This window comes from Hyperoodon ampullatus, assembly GCF_949752795.1.
Source record: "Hyperoodon ampullatus genome assembly, chromosome: 2".
Classification (NCBI taxonomy): domain Eukaryota; kingdom Metazoa; phylum Chordata; class Mammalia; order Artiodactyla; family Ziphiidae; genus Hyperoodon; species Hyperoodon ampullatus.
Window position 1 is genome coordinate 128498956 of NC_136915.1, and position 21080 is coordinate 128520035.

At 39.9% G+C, this 21080-nt stretch overlaps 2 protein-coding genes across 2 annotated transcripts; both read right to left on the minus strand.

Moving 5' to 3' along the window:
• Positions 1–362: 362 nt before the first annotated feature.
• LOC307048325 (signal recognition particle 14 kDa protein-like) lies at positions 363–695 on the minus strand (the record flags this gene model as incomplete). The annotated part of the gene is made up of 1 exon (XM_079697377.1): positions 363–695. The coding sequence occupies one exon, from the start codon at positions 693–695 to the stop codon at positions 363–365; it is 333 nt and encodes a 110-aa protein (XP_079553503.1).
• A 679-nt stretch (positions 696–1374) lies between these two features.
• On the minus strand, positions 1375–20684 carry MAP1LC3C (microtubule associated protein 1 light chain 3 gamma; the record flags this gene model as incomplete). The annotated part of the gene is given in 5 exon segments (XM_079698472.1): positions 1375–1594; positions 2371–2477; positions 20466–20470; positions 20473–20520; positions 20627–20684. Coding segments are annotated over 5 exon segments (438 nt in total).
• Positions 20685–21080: the final 396 nt, after the last annotated feature.

A 21080-nucleotide genomic window follows, 5' to 3' on the forward strand; every position in this document is an offset into this window, starting at 1 on the left:
ATGAGGAGCTATTGCCAGAAACTTTTTATGGGGTGGGAAAAGGAATAAAAGATGGTCAGGGCTGATAAATACTGGTTTAATGATACAGTGCTCTTCACAGATGGCGACAGAGACTGTAAACTATTATCCAGAAACGTACAACCATACAACACAGACCACTTAGCCAGACCTAAATTAAACCGGCTTCTTGTAACTACCCTGTAGACACTACAGCCCTTCTTCCATCCAAAAATGACCCTAATCTCACATGAAAACAGTTACTGTAGGGGAATCAGAAACCCAGCTTTGTGGCCAAAAGTAAAAACCAAAGGAAAAATAGCAATTCAGTGGTTAGCTGGTGAAAGCGGGAAATCTGGTGCCCTTCACTGCACTGCTTTGCTCTTCTTAGTCTTGCTCTTTTTGTCCCTCTTCTTCAGCCCATCCATGCTAGCTCTCAATAGGTTTGAACAAGCCATCTGAAACATATTCACTTCTTTGGAGCTCACCACAGTGCTGATCTTCTTTTTCCCATCAGTAGCTCTTAACAGACACTTGTTTTCTGAGGGCTCAAAGCCCTCCACAGAACCCTTCCTTGGAATGGGTTTAGTCCGACCATCATACTTCTTCAGGGTGATGCACATGCTGCCCGACAACTGGCACTTCTGGAAGAGCCTGGTCAGCTCCGTCAGGAACTGTTCTCTCTCCAGAAGCACCATCCTGGCGCTGCTGGCTCCACTCTGTCAGCATAAGCCCCAAGCCCCATAATAAGGATTTAAACACAATTCATTATTTAAAAAATTCTATTGCAAGGAAAACTAATCATTTAAATTATTTGAAACTGAGCAGTAACAACTTTGGCATAAATCTGTGTGGCATAGACAGACTAAAAGAATATAAGGGGAAGTAACCAAGTCAGGTGAATGCTGTGGAAATAACAATAATCTCTTTAACGACACAGATAAGACCACTTCCCCTCTGTGTCTATCCCCCTGCCATTCCCACCATGAGGCAGTTCACACTGGTTGCATTAGGCTCCACGGAGACTATCCACACATCTCAGGTTCTCCATGCCCAAGCATACGCATGACTCCTGCCCACAACAGGGTGATCAAACCCCTCAAGGGACTCTAGCCTGGCTTCCACTAGAGGAGACGCTTAAAATACCTCCCCAGTTCATTGCACAAGTTAACCACTTAGAAAAGACTTACTATTTACAAAATTCTCAAGAGCCACCAAAGAGCATGAGCACAAAAAGGAAACAGGACAGGCATTGCCTCACTGTCATGGTTGGTGCTGATCACTGCAGGGCGTCCTTGCCCCCTGGACCATCACTGCACACACAGAAAGAAGTCCGTGTCTCCTGCATTGGTGAATGAATTGGTTAGAGGATACATGTTATAGAGGATAGCAGGGCCTGCCCCCAAGGTTGCTCCCATTCTTGGGGGCTGCTGACCCCAAGCAACCAAACATCTGGGAGGCATAGGTCATGTACACAAAGCCATCCTCATCCTTGTAGTCCCTGTAGATTTCTGCCATGGTCACATCCATACTTCCGAAGCTCTTTTTGTTCACCAGCAAGTAAAAGGATTCAGTGGCCCCTAGGACCATGCAGCTCCTGGGTTGGGGAAGAGGGTGTGTGTGTGTGGGGGGGGTGGCTGGCAGGAAGGGAAAAAGTTAACCTGGAAGGGAACGACCCCTGATCCATAGCCTTTCTTACCTCTGTTTGGCTAGTGTCTGGCCGTATCAACCCAAGATGCCCCCACCTCCCCACTCTAGCCCAGTTATCCTCAAACTTTAGATTGTTTTGATAGCAGAGCAAGGTGAATCTGTTGGTAATGGCTAGCCCTATCTACCCACCCTCAGACCATACATTAGAGGCACAGCCAGTACACCCCCAGTCTCAGCTAGGAGGGGCTAAATTTATGTTGTGGGTGGGAGAGGAAATAGTTTCAGAACGTGGTTAACCAACACTGGATAATCCAAAGCCCTGCCACAAAGGGGAAAATATTTAGAGGTAAAATGCTGTCACTGGGCTTTTAAAATCCTGAAAACAGAGGGCTTTGGGCCAGTTTCCAAAGATTCCTTTGAAAAATTCTTAGAGAAATTTGAAGACAGAAATTAAAACACAGTGCCACTAAAATGTTGAAGCAAAAGAAAATATAGCTGGTACATCAACATTGGAAGCTCTCACTTATTTTAGTGTTGTAGCAAGGTACTGGACATCTTTTTAAAATTGGTTACTCATGAGATCATCCTTTTTAAAGGCAGAGTTGAAGAGAAAAGGTGAAACACAAATCCTTCTCCTTGTCTCTCTGCCATATCACATCTCTCATTATACCAAAAAGTCCAGGGCCACACAGCACACATCCCCATGAGCACTTTCTTACCTACCGGATCACACTGAGGAACTGGGTCACGGTCAGCTCCTGTGTGACCAGGAACTTGGTCTTGTCCAGTGAGGGCAAGAGCTTCTCCCTGGGGTAGCGCTCCACTGTCACCTGTCAAGAGTTTCGACCTTAATCTCTTCTGAAGAAACTGCCAAGAATACGCCTCAGTTCTCTATGTCTTAGAAACTTGGAATAGAGAGAAGGAAGTCATTGGCTGGTATTTTTCTAAATTTTTAATTTAATTTTATTTATTTTTTTATACAGCAGGTTCTTATTAGTTATCTATTTTATACATATTAGTGTATACATGTCAATCCCAATCTCCCAACTCATCACACCACCATCAACCCCTCACCCCCCGCCACTTTCCCCCACTGGTGTCCATACGTTTGTTTTCTACATCTGTGTCTCTATTTCTGCCCTGCAAGCCAGTTCATCTCTACCATTTTTCTGGTTCCACATATATGCATTAATATACGATATTTGCTTTTCTCTTTCTGACTTACTTCACTCTGTATGACAGTCTCTAGATACATCCAAGTCTCTATAAATGACCCAATTTCATTCCTTTTTATGGCTGTGTAATATTCCATTGTGTATATGTAACACATATTTTTAAACATCTTTCTTGAAGTATAATTGCTTTACAATGGTGTGTTAGTTTCTGCTTTATAACAAAGTGAATAAGCTATACATATACATATATCCCCATATCTCCTCCCTCTTGCATCTCCCTCCCACCCTCCCTATCCCACCCCTCTAGGTAGTCACAAAGCCCTAAGCTTATCTCCCTGTGCTATGCGGTTGCTTCTGACCAGCTATCTATTGTACACTTGGTAGTATATATAAGTCCATGCCACGCTCTCACTTCATCCCAGCTTACCCTTCCCACTCCCTGTGTCCTCAAGTCCAATTTCTACACCTGAGTCTTTATTCCTTTCTTGCCCCTTGGTTCTTCAGAAACTTTTTTTTTTTTAAGATTCCATATATATGTCAGCATACGGTATTTCTATCCTCTTTCTGACTTACTTCACTCTGTATGACAGACTCTAGGTCCATCTACCTCACTACAAATAACTCAGTTTCATTTCTTTTTATGGCTGAGTAATATGCCACTGTATATAGGTGTCACATCTTCCTTATCCATTCATCTGTCGATGGACAATTAGGTTGCTTCCATGTCCTGGCTATTGTAAATAGAGCTGCAATGAACATTGTGGTACATGACTCTTTTTGAATTATGGTTTTCTCAGGGTATATGCCCAGTAGTGGGATTGCTGGATTGTATGGTACTTCTATTTTTAGTTTTTTAAGGAACCTCCTTACTGTTCTCCATAGTGGCTGTATCAATTTACATTCCCACCAACAGTGTAAGATGCTTCCCTTTTCTCCACACCCTCTCCAGCATTTATTGTTTGTAGATTTTCTGATGATGGCCATTCTGACTGCTGTGAAGTGATACCTCATTGTAGTTTTGATTTGCATTTCTCTAATGATTAGTGATGTTGAGTATTCGTTCATGTGCTTGTTGGCAATCTGTATACCTTCTTTGGAGAAATGTCTATTTAGGTCTTCTGCTCATTTTTGAATTGCGTTATTTGTTTTTTTGATATTGAGCTACATGACCTGCTTCTAAATTTTGGAGATTAATCCTTTGTCAGTGGCTTCATTAGCAAATATATTCCCCCATTCTAAGGGTTGTCTTTTGGTCTTGTTTATGGTCTCCTTTGCTGTGCAAAGGCTTTTAAGTTTGATTAGGTCCCATTTGTTTATTTTTGTTTTGATTTCCATTTCTCTAGGTGGTGGGTCAAAAAGGATGTTGCTGTGATTTATGTCAGAGTGTTCTGCCTATGTTTTCCTCTAAGAGTTTTATAATGTCTGGCCTTACATTTAGGCCTTTAATCCATTTTGAACTTATTTTTGTGTATGTTGTTAAGGAGTGTTCTAATTTCATTCTTTTACATGTAGCTATCCAGTTTTTGCAGCACCAATTATTGAAGATGCTATCTTTTCTCCACTGTATATTCTTGCCTCCTTTATCACAAATAAGGTGACCATATGTGCATGGGTTTGTCTCTGGGCTCTCTATCCCATTCCATTGATCTATATTTCTGTTTTTGTGCCAGTACCATACTTCTTGATTACTGTACTTTGTAGTATAGTCTGAAGTCAGGGAGCCTGATTCCTCCAGCTCCATTTTTCTTTCCCAAGATTGCTTTGTCTATTCGAGGTTTTTAGTGTTTCCACATAAATTCTGAAATTTTTTCTTCTACTTCTGTGAAAAAAGCCATTGGTAGTTTGATAGGGATTGCACTGAATCTGTAGATTGTTTTGGGTAGTATAGTCATTTTCACAATGTTGTTTCTTCCATTCCAAGAACATGGTATATCTCTCCATCTGTTTGTATCATCTTTAATTTCTTTCATCAGTGTTTTATAGTTTTCTGCATACAGGTCTTTTGTCTCCTTAGGTAGGTTTATCTCCTACAGCGATAAACCTAGGATTTGTCTCCTAGGTATTTTATTCATTTTGTTGCACTGGTAAATGGGAGTGCTTCCTTAATTTCTCTTTCAGATTTTTCATCATTAGTGTATAGGAATGCAAGAGACTTCAGTGCATTAATTTTGTATCCTGCTACTTTACCAAATTCATTCATTAGCTCTAGTAGTTTTCTGGTAACATCTTTAGGGTTCTCTATGTATAGTATCATGTCATCTGCAAACAGTGACAGCTTTACTTCTTTTTTGATTTGTATTCCTTTTATTTCTTTTTCTTCTCTAATTGCTGTGGCTAAAACTTCCAGAACAATGTTGAATGATAGTGTTAAGAGTGGCTAACCTTGTCTTGTTCCTGATCTTAGTGGAAATGCTTTCAGTTTTTCACCATTGAGGACGATGTTGGCTATGAGTTTGTCATATATGGCAATTATTACATTGAGGTAAGTTCCCTCTATGCCTATTTTCTGGAGCACTTTTATCATAAATGGATGTTGAACTTTGTCAAAAGTTTTTCTGCATCTACTGAAATGATCATATGGTTTTTATCCTTCAATTTGGTAATATGGTGTATCACATTGATTGGTGTATATTGAAGAATCCTTGCATTCCTGGAATAAACCCCACTTGATCATGGTATATGATCCTTTTAATGTGCTGTAGGATTCTGTTTGCTAGTATTTTGTTGAGGATTCTTGCATCTATGTTCATCAGTGATATTGGCTTGTAGTTTTCTTTCTTTGTGTTATTTTTGTCTGGTTTTGGTATCAGGGTGATGGTGGTCTCATAGAATGAGTTTGGAGTGGTTTTCCCTCTGCTGTATTTTGGAAGAGTTTGAGAAGGATAGGTGTTAGCTCTTTTCTAAATGTTTGATAGAATTCGCCTGTGAAGCTATCCCTTGCTGGGCTTTTGTTTGTTGGAAGATATTTAATCACAGTCTCAACTCAGTGCTTGTGATTGATCTGTTTATATTTTCTATTTCTGCCTGGTTCAGTCTTGGAAGCTTGTGCTTTTCTAAGAATTTGTCCATTTCTTCCAGCTTGTTTATTTTCTTGGTATACACTTGCTTCTAGCAATCTCTCATAATCCTTTGTATTTTTTTTTTTTGCTTATACAGCAGGTTCTTATTAGTCATCAATTTTATACACATCAGTGTATATACATCAATCCCAATCACCCCATTTGTCACACCACCACAGTCACCACCCCACCCCCCCGCGGCTTTCCCCCTTTGGTGTCCATATGTTTGTTCTCTACATCTGTGTCTCAATTTCTGCCCTGCAAACTGGTACATCTGTACCTTTTTCTAGGTTCCACATATATGCATTAATATACGATATTTGTTTTTCACTTTCTGAGTTACTTCACTCTGTATGACAGTCTCTAGATCCATCCACATCTCAACAAATGACTCAGTTTCATTCCTTTTTATGGCTAATACTCCATTGTATATATATACCACATCTTCTTTACCCATTCGTCTGTTGATGGGCATTAAGGTTGCTTCCATGAACTGGCTGTTGTAAATAGTGCTGCAATGAACATTGGGGTGCATGTGTCTTTTTGAATTATGGTTTTCTCTGGGTACAAGCCCAGTAGGGGGATTGCTGGATCATATGGTAATTTTATTTTTAGTTTTTTAAAGAACCTCTATACTGTTCTCCATAGTGGCTGTATCAATTTACATTCCACCAACAGTACAAGAGGGTTCCCTTTTCTCCACACCCTCTGCAACATTTCCTGTTTGTAGATTTTCTGACGATGCCCATTCTAACTGCTATGAGGTGAAACCTCATTGCAGTTTTGACTTGCATTTCTCTAATAAGTAGTGATGTTGAGCAGCTTTTCATGGGCTTCTTGGCCATCTGTATGTCTTCATTGGAGAAATGTCTATTTAGGTCTTCTGCCCATTTTTGGATTGGGTTGTTTGTTTTTATAATATTGAGCTGCATGAGTTGTTTATATATTTCAGAGATTAATCCTTTGTCCATTGATGCATTTGCAAATATTTTCTCCCATTCTGAGGGCTGTATTTTCATCTGGTTTATGGTTTCCTTTGTTGTACAAAAGCTTTGAAGTTTCATTAGGTCCCATTTGTTTATTTTTGTCTTTATTTTCATTATTCTAGGAGGTGGATCAAAAAAGGTCTTGCTGTGATTTATGTCAAAGAGTGTTTTTCCTATGTTTTCCTCTAACAGTTTTATAGTGTCCAGTCTTACATTTAGGTGTCTAATCCATTTTGAGTTTATTTTTATGTATGGTGTTAGGGAGTGTTCTAATTTCATTCTTTTACATGTAGCTGTCCAGCTTTCCCAGCACCACTTATCAAAGAGACTGTCTTTTCTCCATTGTATATCCTTGCCTCCTTTGTCATAGATTAGCTGACAATAGGTGCGTAGGTTTATCTCTGGGCTTTCTATCTTGTTCCATTGATCTATGTTTCTGTTTTTGTGCCAGTGTCATATTGTCTTGGTTACTGTAGCTTTGTAGTATAGTCTGAAGTCAGGGAGTCTGATTCTTCCAGCTCCGTATTTTTCCCTCAAGACTGCTTTGGCTATTTGGGGTCTTTTGGGTCTCCATACAAATTTTAAGATTTTATGTTCTAGTTCCATAAAAAATGCCATTGGTAATTTGATAGGGATTGCATTGAATCTGTAGATTGCTTTGGGTAGTATACTCATTTTCACAATATTGTTTCTTCCAATCCAAGAACATGGTATATCTCTCCATCTGTTGGTACCATCTTTAATTTATTTCATCAGTGTCTTATAGTTTTCTGAATACAGGTCTTTTGTCTCCTTAAGTAGGTTTATTCTTAGGTGTTTTATTGTTTTTGTTGCAATGGTAAATGGGTGTTTCCTTAATTTCTCTTTCAGATTTTTCATCATTAGTGTATAGGAATTCAAGAGATTTCTGTGCATTAATTTTGTATCCTGCAACTTCACCTAATTCATTGATTAGCTCTAGTAGTTTTCTGGAGGCATCTTTAGGACTCTCTATGTATAGTATCATGTCATCTGCAAACAGTGACAGTTTCACTTCTTCTTTTCGAATTTGTATTCCTTTTATTTCTTTTTCTTCTCTGATTGCCGTGGCTAGGACTTCCAAAACTATGTTGAATAATAGTTATGAGAGTGGACCTCCTTGTCTTGTTCCTGATCTTAGAGGAAATGCTTTCAGTTTTTCCCCATTGAGAATATTTTCTGTGGGTTTGTCATATATGGCCTTTATTATGTTGAGGTAGGTTCCCCCTATGCCCACTTTCTGGAGAGTTTTTATCATAAATGGGTGTTGAATTTTGTCAGAAGATTTTTCTGCATCTACTCGGGTGATCATATGGTTTTTATTCTTCAATTTGTTAATATGATGTAGCACATTGATTGATTTGCATATATTGAAGAATCCTTGAATCCCTGGGATAAATCCCACCTGATCATTGTGTATGATCCTTTTAATGTGTTGTTGGATTCTGTTTGCTAGTATTTTGTTGGGGAGTTTTGCATCTATATTCATCAGTGATGTTGGTCTGTAATTTTCTTTTTTTTTTTGTAGTAGCTTTTTTGGTTTTGGTATCAGGGTGATGGTGGCCTCATAGAATGAGTTTGGGAGTGTCCCTTCCTCTGCAATTTTTTGGAAGAGCTTGAGAAGGATGGGTGTTAACTCTTCTCTAAATGTTTGATAGAATTCACCTGTGAAGCCATCTGGTCCTGGACTTTTGTTTTTTGGAAGATTTTTAATCACAGTTTCAATTTCATTAATTGTGATTGGTCTGTTCATATTTTCTATTTCTTCCTGGCTCAGTCTTGTAAGGTTATACCTTTATAAGAATTTGTCCATTTCTTCCAGGTTGTTCATTTTATTGGCATAGAGTTGCATGTAGTAGTCTCTTAGGATGTGTTGTATTTCTGCAGTGTCTGTTGTAACTTCTTCTTTATCATTTCTAATTTTATTGATTTGAGTCCTCTCCCTCTTTTTCTTGATGAGCCTGGCTAATGGTTTATCAATTTTTTTTATCTATTCAGAGAACCAGTTTTTAGTTTTATTGACCTCTGCTATTGTTTTCTTTGTTTCTATTTCATTTATTTCTGCTCTGATCTTTATGATTTCTTTCCTTCTGGTAACTTTAGGTTTTGTTTGTTCTTATTTCTCTAGTTTTTTTAGGTGTAAGGTTAGATTGTTTATTTGAGATTTTTCTTGCCTCTTGAGGTAGGCTTGTATAGATGTAAACTTCCCTCTTTGAACTGCTTTTGCGGCAGCCCATAGGTTTTGGATCATCATGTTTTCATTGTCATTTGTCTCTAGGTATTTTTTGATTTCTTCTTTGATTTCTTCAGTGATCTCTTGGTTATTTAGTCACGTATTGTTTAGCCTCCATGTCTTTGTGTTTTTTACATTTTTTTCCCTGTAATTCATTTCTAATCTCATAGCGTTTTGGTCAGAAAAGATGCTTGATATGATTTCAATCTTCTTAAATTTACTGAGGCTTGATTTGTGACCCAGGATGTGTTTTATCCTGGAAAATGTTCCGTGAGCACTTGAGAAAAAAGTGTAACCTGCTGTTTTTGGATGGAATGTCCTATAAATATCAATTAACTCTATCTGGTCTATTGTGTCATTTAAAGCTTGTGTTTCCTTATTTATTTTCATTTTGGATTATCTGACAATTGGTGTAAATGAGGTGTTAAAGTCCCCCACTATTATTGTGTTACTGTTGATTTCCTCTTTTATAGCTGTTAGCAGTTGCCTTATGTATTGAGGTGCTATGTTGGGTGCATATATATTTATAATTGTTATATCTTCTTCTTGGATTGATCTCTTGAATATTTTGTAGTGTCCTTCCTTGTCTCTTGTAACATTCTTTATTTTAAAGTCTATTTTATCTGATATGAGTATTGCTACTCCAGCTTTCTTCTGATTTCCATTTGTATGGAATATCTTTTTCCATCCCCTCACTTTCAGTCTGTATGTGTCCCTAGGTCTGAAGTGGGTGTCTTGTAGACAGCATATACATGGGTCTTGTTTTTGTATCCATTCAGCCAGCATGTGTCTTTTGGTTGGAGCATTTAACCCATTCACGTTTAAGGTAATTATCTATATGTATGTTCCTATTACCATTTTCTTAATTGTTTTGAGTTTGTTTTTGTAGGTCCATTTTTTCTCTTGTGTTTCCCACTTAGAGAAGTTCCTTTAGCATTTGTTGTAGAGCTCGTTTGTTGGTGCTGAATTCTCTTAGATTTTACTTGTCTGTAAAGCTTTTGATTTCTCCATCGAATCTGAATGAGATCCTTGCTGGGTAGAGTAATCCTGGTTGTAGGTTCTTCCTTTTCATTGGATTAAGTATATTAAGCCACCTCCTTCTAGCTGGTATAGCTTCTGCTGATAAATCACCTTTTACCCTTATGGAAGTTCCCTTGTATGTTATTTTTTATTTTTCCCTTGCTGCTTTTAATATTTTTTCTTTGTATTTAATTTTTGATAGTTTGATTTATATGTGTCTTGGTGTGTTTCTCCTTGGATTTATCCTATATGGGGCTCTCTGCACTTCCTGGACTTGATTGAATCTTTCCTTTCCCATATTAGGGAAATGTTCAACTACAGTTGCTTCAAATATTTTCTCCATCCCTTTCTTTTTCTCTTCTTCTACTGGGATGCTTACAATTCGAAAGTTGGTTAGTGTAATATTGTCCCAGAGGTCTCTGAGACTGTCCTCAATCCTTTTCATTTTTTTCTTTATTCTGCTAGGCAGCAGTTATTTCCACTATTTTATCTTCCAGGTCACTTGTCCATTCTTCTGCCTCAGTTATTCTGCTATTGATCCCTTCTAGAGAATTTTTAATTTCATTTATTGCACTGTTCATCATTTTTGTTTGTTTAGTTCTTCTAGGTCCTTGTTAAAAGTTTCTTGTATTTTCTCCATTCTATTTCTAAGATTTTGGATCATCTTTACTATCAATACTCTGAATTCTTTTTCAGGTAGACTGCCTATTTCCCCTTCATTTTTTGGTCTGCTGGGTTTTACCTTACTCCTTCATCTCCTGTGTTTCTCTGTCTTCTCACCTTGCTTAACTTCCTCTGTTTGCATCTCCTTTTTGCAGGCTGCAGGTTTGTATTTACCGTTGTTTTTGGTGTCTGCCCCTAGTGGTTAAGGTTGGTTCAGTGGGTTGTGTAGGCTTCCTGGTGGAGGGGACTAGTGTCTGTGTGGGGTAAGGCTGGATCTTATCTTTCTAGTGGGCAGGACTGCATCCGGTGGTGTGTTTTGGGTTGTCTGTGATCTTATTATGATTTTAGGCAGCCTCTGTTCTAACGGGTGGGGTTGTGTTCCTGTCTTGCTAGTTGTTTGGCATAGGGTGTCCAGCACTGTAGCTTGCTGGTCATTGAGTGGAGCTGGGTCTTAGCATTGAGATGGAGATCACTGGGACAGCTTCCGCCATTGATATTACTTGGAGCCACGAGGGCTCTGCTGGACCAATGTCCTGAACTAGGCTCTCCCACCTGAGAAGCACAAGCCTGAGACCCGGACAGAGCACGAAGACCTTGTCAGCCACACAGCTCAGAAGAAAGGGGAGAAAAAGAGAAAGAAATAAAGAAAAATAATAATAAAGTAATATAGTTATTAAAATAAAAATAAAAAATAATTATTACGAATAAAAAAAATGTTTATAGTAATAAGAAAAAAGAAAGAAAGAAAGAAGAGAGCAACCAAACCAAAAAACAAATCCACCGAGGAGTCCTTCAAGACGGCGGAGGAATAAGACGTGGAGATCACCTTCCTCCCCACAAATACATCAGAAATACATCTACATGTGGAAGAACTCCTAGAGAACACCTACTGAATGCTGGCAGAAGACCTCAGACTTCCCAAAAGGCAAGAAACTCCCCATGTACCTGAGTAGAGCAAAAGAAAAAAAAGAAGAAACAGAGGAAAAGGAATAGGGAGAGGACCTGCACCTCTGAGAGGGAGCTGTGAAGGAGAACAAGTTTCCACACACTAGGAAGCCCCTTCACTGGCAGAGACAGTGGGTGGCGGGGTGGCAGCCTCAGAGCCATGGAGGAGAGTGCAGCAACAGGTGTGCAGAGGGCAGAGCAGAGAGATTTGTGCCGATCAGAACTTACTAGCCCGAGAGGCTTGTCTACTCACCTGCCGGGGCAGGTGGGGGCTGGGAGCTGAAGCTCGGGCTTTGGAGGTCAGATCCAAGGGAGAGGACTGGGGTTGGCTGCGTGAACTCAGCCTGAAGGGGGATCTAACTAACTAACTGGGAGGGAGTCCAGAAAAAAGTCTGTAACTGCCTAAGAGTCAAGAGACCATTGTTTTGGGGTGCACGAGGAGAGGGGATTCAGAGAACTGCCTAAATGAACTCCAGAGACAGGCGCGATCCACGGCTATCAGTGTGGACACCAGTGAAGGGCATGAGACACTAAGGTTGCTCTGCAGCCAACAAGAAGCCTGTGTGCAAGCACAGGTCACTACCCACACCTCCCCTCCTGGGAGCCTGTGCAGCCCACCACTGCCAGAGGCCTGTGATCCAGGGACAACTTCCCCAGGAAAACACACGGCATTCCTCAGGCTGTTCGAATGTCATGCTGGTCTCTGCCACCGCAGGCTTGCCCCACATTCCATACCCCTCTGTCCCCCCAGCCTGAGCGAGCCAGAGCCCCCTAATCAGCTGCTACTTTAACCCTGTACTGTCTGAACAAAGAACAGGTGCCTTCAGGTGACCTACATGCAGAGGCAGGGCCAAATCCAAAGCTGAACCCCAGGAGCTGTGCAAACAAAGAAGAGAAAGGGAAATTTCTCCCAACAGCCTCAGGAGCAGCGGATTAAATCTCCACAGTCAACTTGATGTACCCTACAACTGTGGAATACCTGAATAGACAATAAATCATCCAAAAATTGAGGCAGTGGACTTTGGGAAAAACTGTAGACTTGGGGTTTGCTTTCTGTACCTAATTTGTTTCTGGTCTTATGTTTATCTTAGCTTAGTGTTTAGAGTTTACTATTATTGGTAGATTTGTTTATTGATTTGGTTGTTCTCCCCTTTTTTTATATGTAGATATATATTTTCTTTTTTTGTGTGTGAGTGTGTATATGTATGCTTCTTTGTGTGATTTTGTGTGTATAGCTTTGTTTTTACCATTTGTCCTAGGGTTCTTCTGTGCGAATTTTTTTTTTAATATAGTGTTTAGCGCTTGATATCATTGGTGTATTTGTTTGTTGGTGTGGTTGCTCTCTTCTTTCATTCTGTTAAAAAAATTTTTTATATTTCTTATTTTAATAACTTCATTTTATGTTATTTTAGTTTTTTCTTTCCTTCTTTCTTTTTTTGTCCCTTTCCTTCTGAGTTGGGTGGCTGACAGAGTCTTCATGCTCCAGCCTGGTGTCAGGCCAGTGCCTCTGAGGTGGGAGAGCTGAGTTCAGGACATTTCTCCAGCAGAGACCTCCTGACTCCATGTAATATCAAATGGCGAAAGCTCACCCAGGGTCCACCATCTCAACGCTAAGCCCCAACTCCACTCAATGACCAGCAAGTTACAGTGCTGGAAACCCTATGCTAAACAACTAGCAAGACAGGAATACAACCCCACCCATTAGCAGAGAGGTTGCCTAAGATCATCCTAAGTTCACAGACACCCCAAAACACACTGGTGGATGTGGCCCTGCCCACCAGAAAGACAGGACCCAGCCCCACCTACCAGAACAGTCACCACTCCCCTCCACCAGGAAGCCTACAGAACAGACTGAATCAACCTTAGCCACTAGGGGCAGACACCAAAAACAATGGGAACTATGAAACTGGAGCCTGTGAAAAGGAGACCCCAAACACAGTAAGTTAAGCAAAATGAGATGACAGAGAAACATACAGGAGATGAAGGAGCAAGGTAAAAACACACCAAACCAAACAAAAGAAGAGGAAATAGGCAGTCCACCTGAAAAAGAATTCAGAGTAATGATAGTAAACATGATTCAAAATCTTGGAAATAGAATGGAGAAAATGCAAAAAACGTTTAACAAGGACATAGAAGAACTAAAGAGCAAACAAACAATGATGAACAACACAATAAATGAAATTAAAAATTCTCTACAAGGAATCAATAGAAGAATAACTGAGGCAGAAGAACGGATAAGTGACCTGGAAGATAAAATATTGGAAATAACTACTGCAGATCAGAATAAAGAAAAAAGAATGAAAAGAATTGAAGACAGTCTCTGAGACCTCTGGAACAACAGTAAATGCACCAACTTTCGAATTATAACGGTCCCAGAAGAAGAGAAAAAGAAAGGTACTGATAAGATATTTGAAGAGATTATACTTGAAAACTTCCCTAAAATGGGAAAGGAAAGCGTCAGTCAAGTCCAGGAAGTGCAGAGAGTCCCATACAGGGTAAATCCAAGGCGAAACACACCAAGACACATATTAGTCAAACTATGAAAAACTAAATACAACGAAAAACTATTAAAGCCAGCAAGTGAAAAACAAGAAATAACATACAAGGGAATCCCCATAAGGTTAACAACTGATTTTTCAGCGAAACTCTGCAAGCCAGAAGGGAGTGGCAGGACATATTTAAAGTGATGAAAGGGAAAAACCTACAACCAACATTACTCTACCTAGCAAGTATCTCATTCAGATTTGATGGAGAAATTAACACCTTTACAGACAAGCAAAAGATAAGAGAATTCTGCACCACCAAACCAGCTTTACAACAAATGCTAGGGGAACTTGGATAGGCAGGCAACAAAAGAGAAGAAAAAGACCCACAATAACAAACTAAAAACAATGAAGAAAATGGTAATAGGAACATACATATCAATAATTACCTTAAAGGTAAATGGATTAAATGCTCTAACCAAAAGACATAGACTGGCTGAATGGATACAAAAACAAAACCCATATATATGCTGTCTACAAATGACACAGTTTAGACCTAGGGACACATACAGACTGAAAGTGAGGAGATGGAAGAAGATATTCCATGCAAATTGAAATCAAAATAAAGCTGGAGTAGCAATTCTCCTATCAGACAAAATAGACTTTAAAATAAAGATTATTACAAGAGACAAAGAAGGATGCTACAAAATGTTCAAGAGATCAGTCCAAGAAGAAGATATAACAATTGTAAATATTAATGCACCCAACATAGGAGCACCTCAATACATAAGGCAAATGCTAACAGCTGTAAAAGGGGAAATCGACAGTAACACAATCATAGCAGGGGACTTTAGCACCCCACTTTCACCAATGGACAGATCATCCAAAATGAAAATAAATAAGGAAACACAAGCTTTAAATGATACATTAAACAAGATGGACTTAACTGATACCTATAGGACATTCCATCCAAAAACAACAGGATACACTTTCTTCTCCAGTGATCATAGAACATTCTCCAGAACAGATCATATCTTCTTGATCACAAATCAACCTTTGGTAAATTTAAGAAAATTGAAACCATATCAAGTATCTTTTCCGACAAGAGTGTTATGAGACTAGATATGAATAACAGGAAAAAATATGTAAAAAATACAAATACATGGAGGTTAAAGAATACACTACTGAATAACCAAAAGACCACTGAAGAAATCAAAGAGGAAATCAAAAAATACCTAGAAACAAATGACAATGAAAACACGATGGCCCAATACCTATAGGATGCAGCAAAAGCAGTTCTAAGAGGGAATTTTGAAGCAATAAAATCCTACCTCAAGAAACAAGAAACACCTCAAATAAACAACCTAACCTTACAGCTAAAGCAATTAGACAAAGAAGAACAAAAAACCGCAAAGTTAGCTGAAGGAAAGATATCATAAAGATCAGATCAGAAATAAATGAAAAAGAAATGAAGGAAACAATAGCTAAAATCAATAACACTAAAAGCTGGTTTTTGCGAAGATAAACAAAATTGATAAACCATTAGCCAGACTCACCAAGAATAAAAGGGAGAAGACTCAAATCAATAGAATTAGAAATGAAAAAGGAGAAGTAACAACTGACACTGCAGAAATCCAAAGATCATGAGAGATTACTACAAGCAACTATATGCCAATGGACAACCTGGAAGAAATGGACAAATTCTTAGAAAAGCACAACCTTCCGAGACTGAACCAGGAAGAAATAGAAAATATAAACAGATCAATCTGAAGCATTAAAATTGAGACTGTGATTTAACATATTCCAACAAACAAAAGCCCATGACCAGATTACTTCACAGGCGAATTCTATCAAACATAAAGAAGTGCTAACACCTATCCTTCTCAAACTCTTCCAAAATATAGCAGAGGGAGGACCATTCCCAAACTCATTCTACGAGGCCACCATTACCCTGATACCAAAACCAGACAAAGATGTCACAAAGAAAGATAACTACAGGCTAATATCACTGATGAACATAGATGTAACAATCCTCAACAAAATACTAGCAAACAGAATCCAACAGCACATTGAAAGGATCATATATCATGATCAACTGGGGTGTATCCCAGGAATGTAAGGATTCTTCAATATATACAAATCAATCAATGTGATACACCATATTAAAAAATTGAAGGAAAAAAACCATGTGATCATTTCAATGGATGCAGAAAAAGCATTTGACAAAAATCAACACCCATTTATGATAAAAACCCTCCAGAATGTAGGCATAGAGGGAACTTACCTCAACATAATAAAGGCCATATATGGCAAACCCACAGCCAACATCATTCTCAATGGTGAAAAACTGAAACAATTTCCTCTAAGATCAGGGTCAAGACAATGTTGTCCATTCTCACCACTATTATTCAACATAGTTTTGGAAGTTTTAGCCACAGCAATCAGAGAAGAAAAAGAAATAAAAGGAATACAAATCGGAAAAGAAGAAGTAAAGCTGTCACTGTTTGCAGATGACACGAGAACCCTAAAGATGCTACCAGAAAACTACTAGAGCTATTCAATGAACTTGGTAAAGTAGTAGGATGCAAAATTAATGCACTGAAATCTCTTGCATTCTTATACACTAATGATGAAAAATGTGAAAGAGAAATTAAGGAAACACTTTCATTTACCACCACAACAAAAATAATAAAATACCTAGGAATAAACCTACCTAAGGAGACAAAAGACTTGTATGCAGAAAACTTTAAGACATTCATGAAAGAAATTAAAGATGATACAAACAGATGGAGATATATACCATGTTCTTGGATTGGATGAATCAACATTGTGAAAATGACTATACTTCCCAAAACCATCTACAGATTCAATGCAATTCTTATCAAACTACCAATGGCATTCTTCAGAGAACTCGAATAAAATCTTTCACAATTTGTAGGGAAACACCAAAGACCCTGAATAGCCAAAGCAATCTTGAGAAAGAAAAACAGAGATCTAGGACCATGCTCCCAGTCTTCAGACTATACTACAAAGCTACAGTAATCAAGACAGTATGGTACTGGCACAAAAACATAAATATAGATCAATGGAACAAGATAGAAAGCCTAGAGATAAATCCGTGAACATATGGTCACCTTATTTTTTTTTTTTTTTTTGCTGTACACGGGCCTCTCCCGTTGCGGAGCACAGGCTCCGGACGCGCAGGCTCAGCAGCCATGGCTCAGGGGCCACGGCTCAGAGGCTTAGCCGCTCTGTGGCATGTGGGATCTTCCGGGGCACGAACCCGTGTCCCCTGCATCGGCAGGCGGACTCTCAACCACTGCGCCACCAGGGAAGCCCTGGTCACCTTATTTTTGATAAAGGAGGCAAGGATATACAATGGAGAAAAGACAGGCTATTCAATAAGTGGTGCTCAGAAAATTGGACAGCTATATGTAAAAGAATGAAATTAGAACACTCCCTAACACCATACACAAAAATAAACTCAAAGTGGATTAAAGACCTGAATGTAAGGCCAGACACTATAAAACTCTTAGTGGAAAACATAGGCAGAACACTCTATGACATAGATCATAGCAAGATCCTTTTTGACGCACCTCCTAGAAAAATGGAAATCAAAACAAAAATAAACAAATGGGACCTAATCAAACTTAAAATCTTTTGCACAGCAAAGGAAAACATAAACAAGATGAAAAGACAACCCTCAGAATTGGAGAAAATATTTGCAAATGAAGCCACTGACAAAGGATTAATCTCCAAAATTTACAAGCAGCTCATGCAGCTCAATATCAAAAAAACAAATGACACAATCCAAAAATGGGCAGAAGACCTAAATAGACATTTCTCCAAAGAAGATATACAGATTGCCAAAAAACACATGAAAAGATGCTCAACATCACTAATCAATAGAGAAATGCAAATCAAAATTATAATGAGGTATCACCTCACACCAGTTAGAATGGCATCATCAGAAAATCTACAAACAGCAAATGCTGGAGAGGGTGTGGAGAAAAGGGAAGCCTCTTGCACTGTTGGTGGGAATGTAAATTGATACAGCCACAATGGATAACAGTATGGAGGTTCCTTAAAAAACTAAAAATAGAACTACCATCCGACCCAGCAATCCCACTACTGGGCATGTGCCCTGAGAAAACCATAATTTTAAAGAGTCATGTACCACAATGTTCATTGCAGCTCTATTTACAATAGCCATGACATGGAAGCAACCTAAGTGTCCATTGACAGATGAATGGATAAATATGTGGAATATTACATATTGTACAATGGAATATTACTCAGCCATAAAAAGAAAAGAAAATGAGTTATTTGTAGTGAGGTGGATGGATTTGGAGTCTGTCATACAGAGTGAAGTAAGTCAGAAAGAGAAAAACAAATTACGTATGGTGACACATATATATGGAATCTAAAAAATAAATAAATAAGTTTCTGAAGATCCTAGGGACAGGACAGGAATAAACACACAGATGTAGAGAATGGACTTGAGGATATAGGGAGGAGGATGGGTAAGCTGAGAAAAAGTGAGAGAGTGGCATGGACATATATACCTTACCAAATGTAAAACTGATAGCTAGTGGGAAGTAGCCACATAGCACAGGGAGATCAGCTTGGTGCTTTTTGAGCACCTAGAGGGGTGGGAAGGGGGGAGACGCTAAAGGGAAGGGATATGGGGATATATGTATATGTATAGCTGATTCACTTTGTTATATAGCAGAAGCTAACACACCATTGTAAAGCAATTTTACTCCAACAAAGATGTTTAAAAAACAACAACCCAAAAATAAATCCACCAATGATAAGAAGCACTAAAAACTATACTAAATAAAACAAAAAACAGACAGCATCCTAGGACAAATGGTAAAAGCAAAGCTATACACACAAAACCACACAAAGAAGCATACATATACTCACAAAAAGAGAAAAGGAAAAAACATATATCGTTACTCCCAAAGTCCACTATCTCAATTTTGGGATGATTCGTTGTCTATTCAGGTATTCCAGTGATGCTGGGTACATCAAGTTGATTGTAGAGATTTAATCTGCTGCGCCTGAGGCTGCTGGGAGAGATTTCCCTTTCTCTTCTTTGTTCGCACAGCTGCTGGGGTTCAGCTTTGGATTTGGCCCTGCCTGTGCGTGTAGGTCACCTGAGGGCATCTGTTCTTTGTTCGGACAGGACGGGATTAAAGTAGCAGCTGATTAGGGGGCTCTGGCTCAGTCAGGTGTGGGGGTGGGAGGGGTACGGATGTGGGGAGAGCCTGCAGCAGCAGAGGCCGGCATGACGTTGCAATAGCCTGAGGCACGCCATTTGTTCTCCAGGGAAGTTGTCCCTAGATCACGGGACCCTGGCAGTGGCGGGCTGCACAGGCTCCCGGGAGGGGAGGTGTGGAGAGTGACCTGTGCTCGCATGAACACAGGCTTCTTGGTGGCTGCAGCAGCAGCCTTAGCGTTTCATGCCCATCTCTGGGTTCTCCGCTGATAGCCGCGGCTCGTGCCCATCTCTGAAGCTCGTTTAGGCAGTGCTCTGAATCCCCTCTCCTCGCGCACCCCGAAACAATGGTCTCTTGCTTCTTAGGCAGTTCCAGACTTTTCCCTAGTCTCCCTCCCGGCTAGCTGTGGCGCACTAGCCCCCTTCAGGCTGTGTTCACGCAGCCAACCCCAGTCCTCTCCCTGGGATCTGACTTCTGAAGCCTAAGCCTCAGCTGCAGTCCCTGTCCGCCCCGGCGGGTGAGCAGACAAGCTTCTTGGGCTGGTGAGTGCTGGTCAGCACTGATCGTCTGTGCGGGAATCTCTCTGCTTTGCCCTCTGCACCCCTGTTGCTGCCCTCTCCTCCATGGTTCCAAAGCTTCCCCCACCCCCACCCCCTGTCTCCGCCAGTGAAGGGGTTTCCTAGTGTGTGGAAACCTTCCCTCCTTCACAGCTCCCTCGCAGAAGTGCAGGTCCCGTCCCTATTCTTTTGTCTCTGTTTTTTCTTTCTTCTTTTGCCCTACCCAGGTATGTGGGTAGTTTTTTGCCTTTTGGGAAGTCTGGGGTCTTCTGCCAGTGTTCAGTAGGTGTTCTGTAGGAGTTGTTCCACGTGTAGATGTATTTCTGATGTATTTGTGGGGAGGAAGGTGATCTCCACGTCTTACTCTTCTGCCATCTTGAAGGTCTCTCCCTGGGTTTTGTTTTCTCAAAGAACAGGATATCACAGGCATCCCCTGAGGAGTTCAATGTCTTACCGGGTCTTGCCAGGGAACTTCACTCGGATTCCAGCAACTTCCGCCCTTCTGGTTGCTGTGAACATTTAAGATTAAATGAACACATCAGCATGGAACAGAAGTCTGTATCTTCTTCTCTCCCTGTCTCAAGGGCCCAAACCCAGCTATTCTGAGAACTTTACCTAAGCTCTTTCTCTGCTTGAAAGGTCTGAGGCTTGGGCTTTTCTGTGGAGTCTGCATTTTGCTCAACAGCTGTGTCTGTGTGTGATTAAAAAAAAAATCTCACAACCAGGACCTAACTCATTCTTCCAGCTGCTTCCAAACTGCCTGTAGGATCCCAAAGGAGGCTTTTATGTAGGTCTGTGTGACATCAGCCTTCTCCATCCCTCCCTTTTCCAGATCCCACCTCCCTGGGCAGGAGCAGGTCAGTTCTGAGAATGGAAATGGAAAGCCACCTTCTTCTGGTTAAAGAAAGTCACTTCACTCACTGCCATTTAAAAATTTGTCTTTGTTCAAGAAATTAAGATTTACAATGTAGTGCATTTGTCGTCACTATAAATGGTCCTGTGAGCTAAGGAGTTATGGATAGAAACAGTCTTGTGTGAGGACATTTTAATACTATAGTAATGAAGTAAG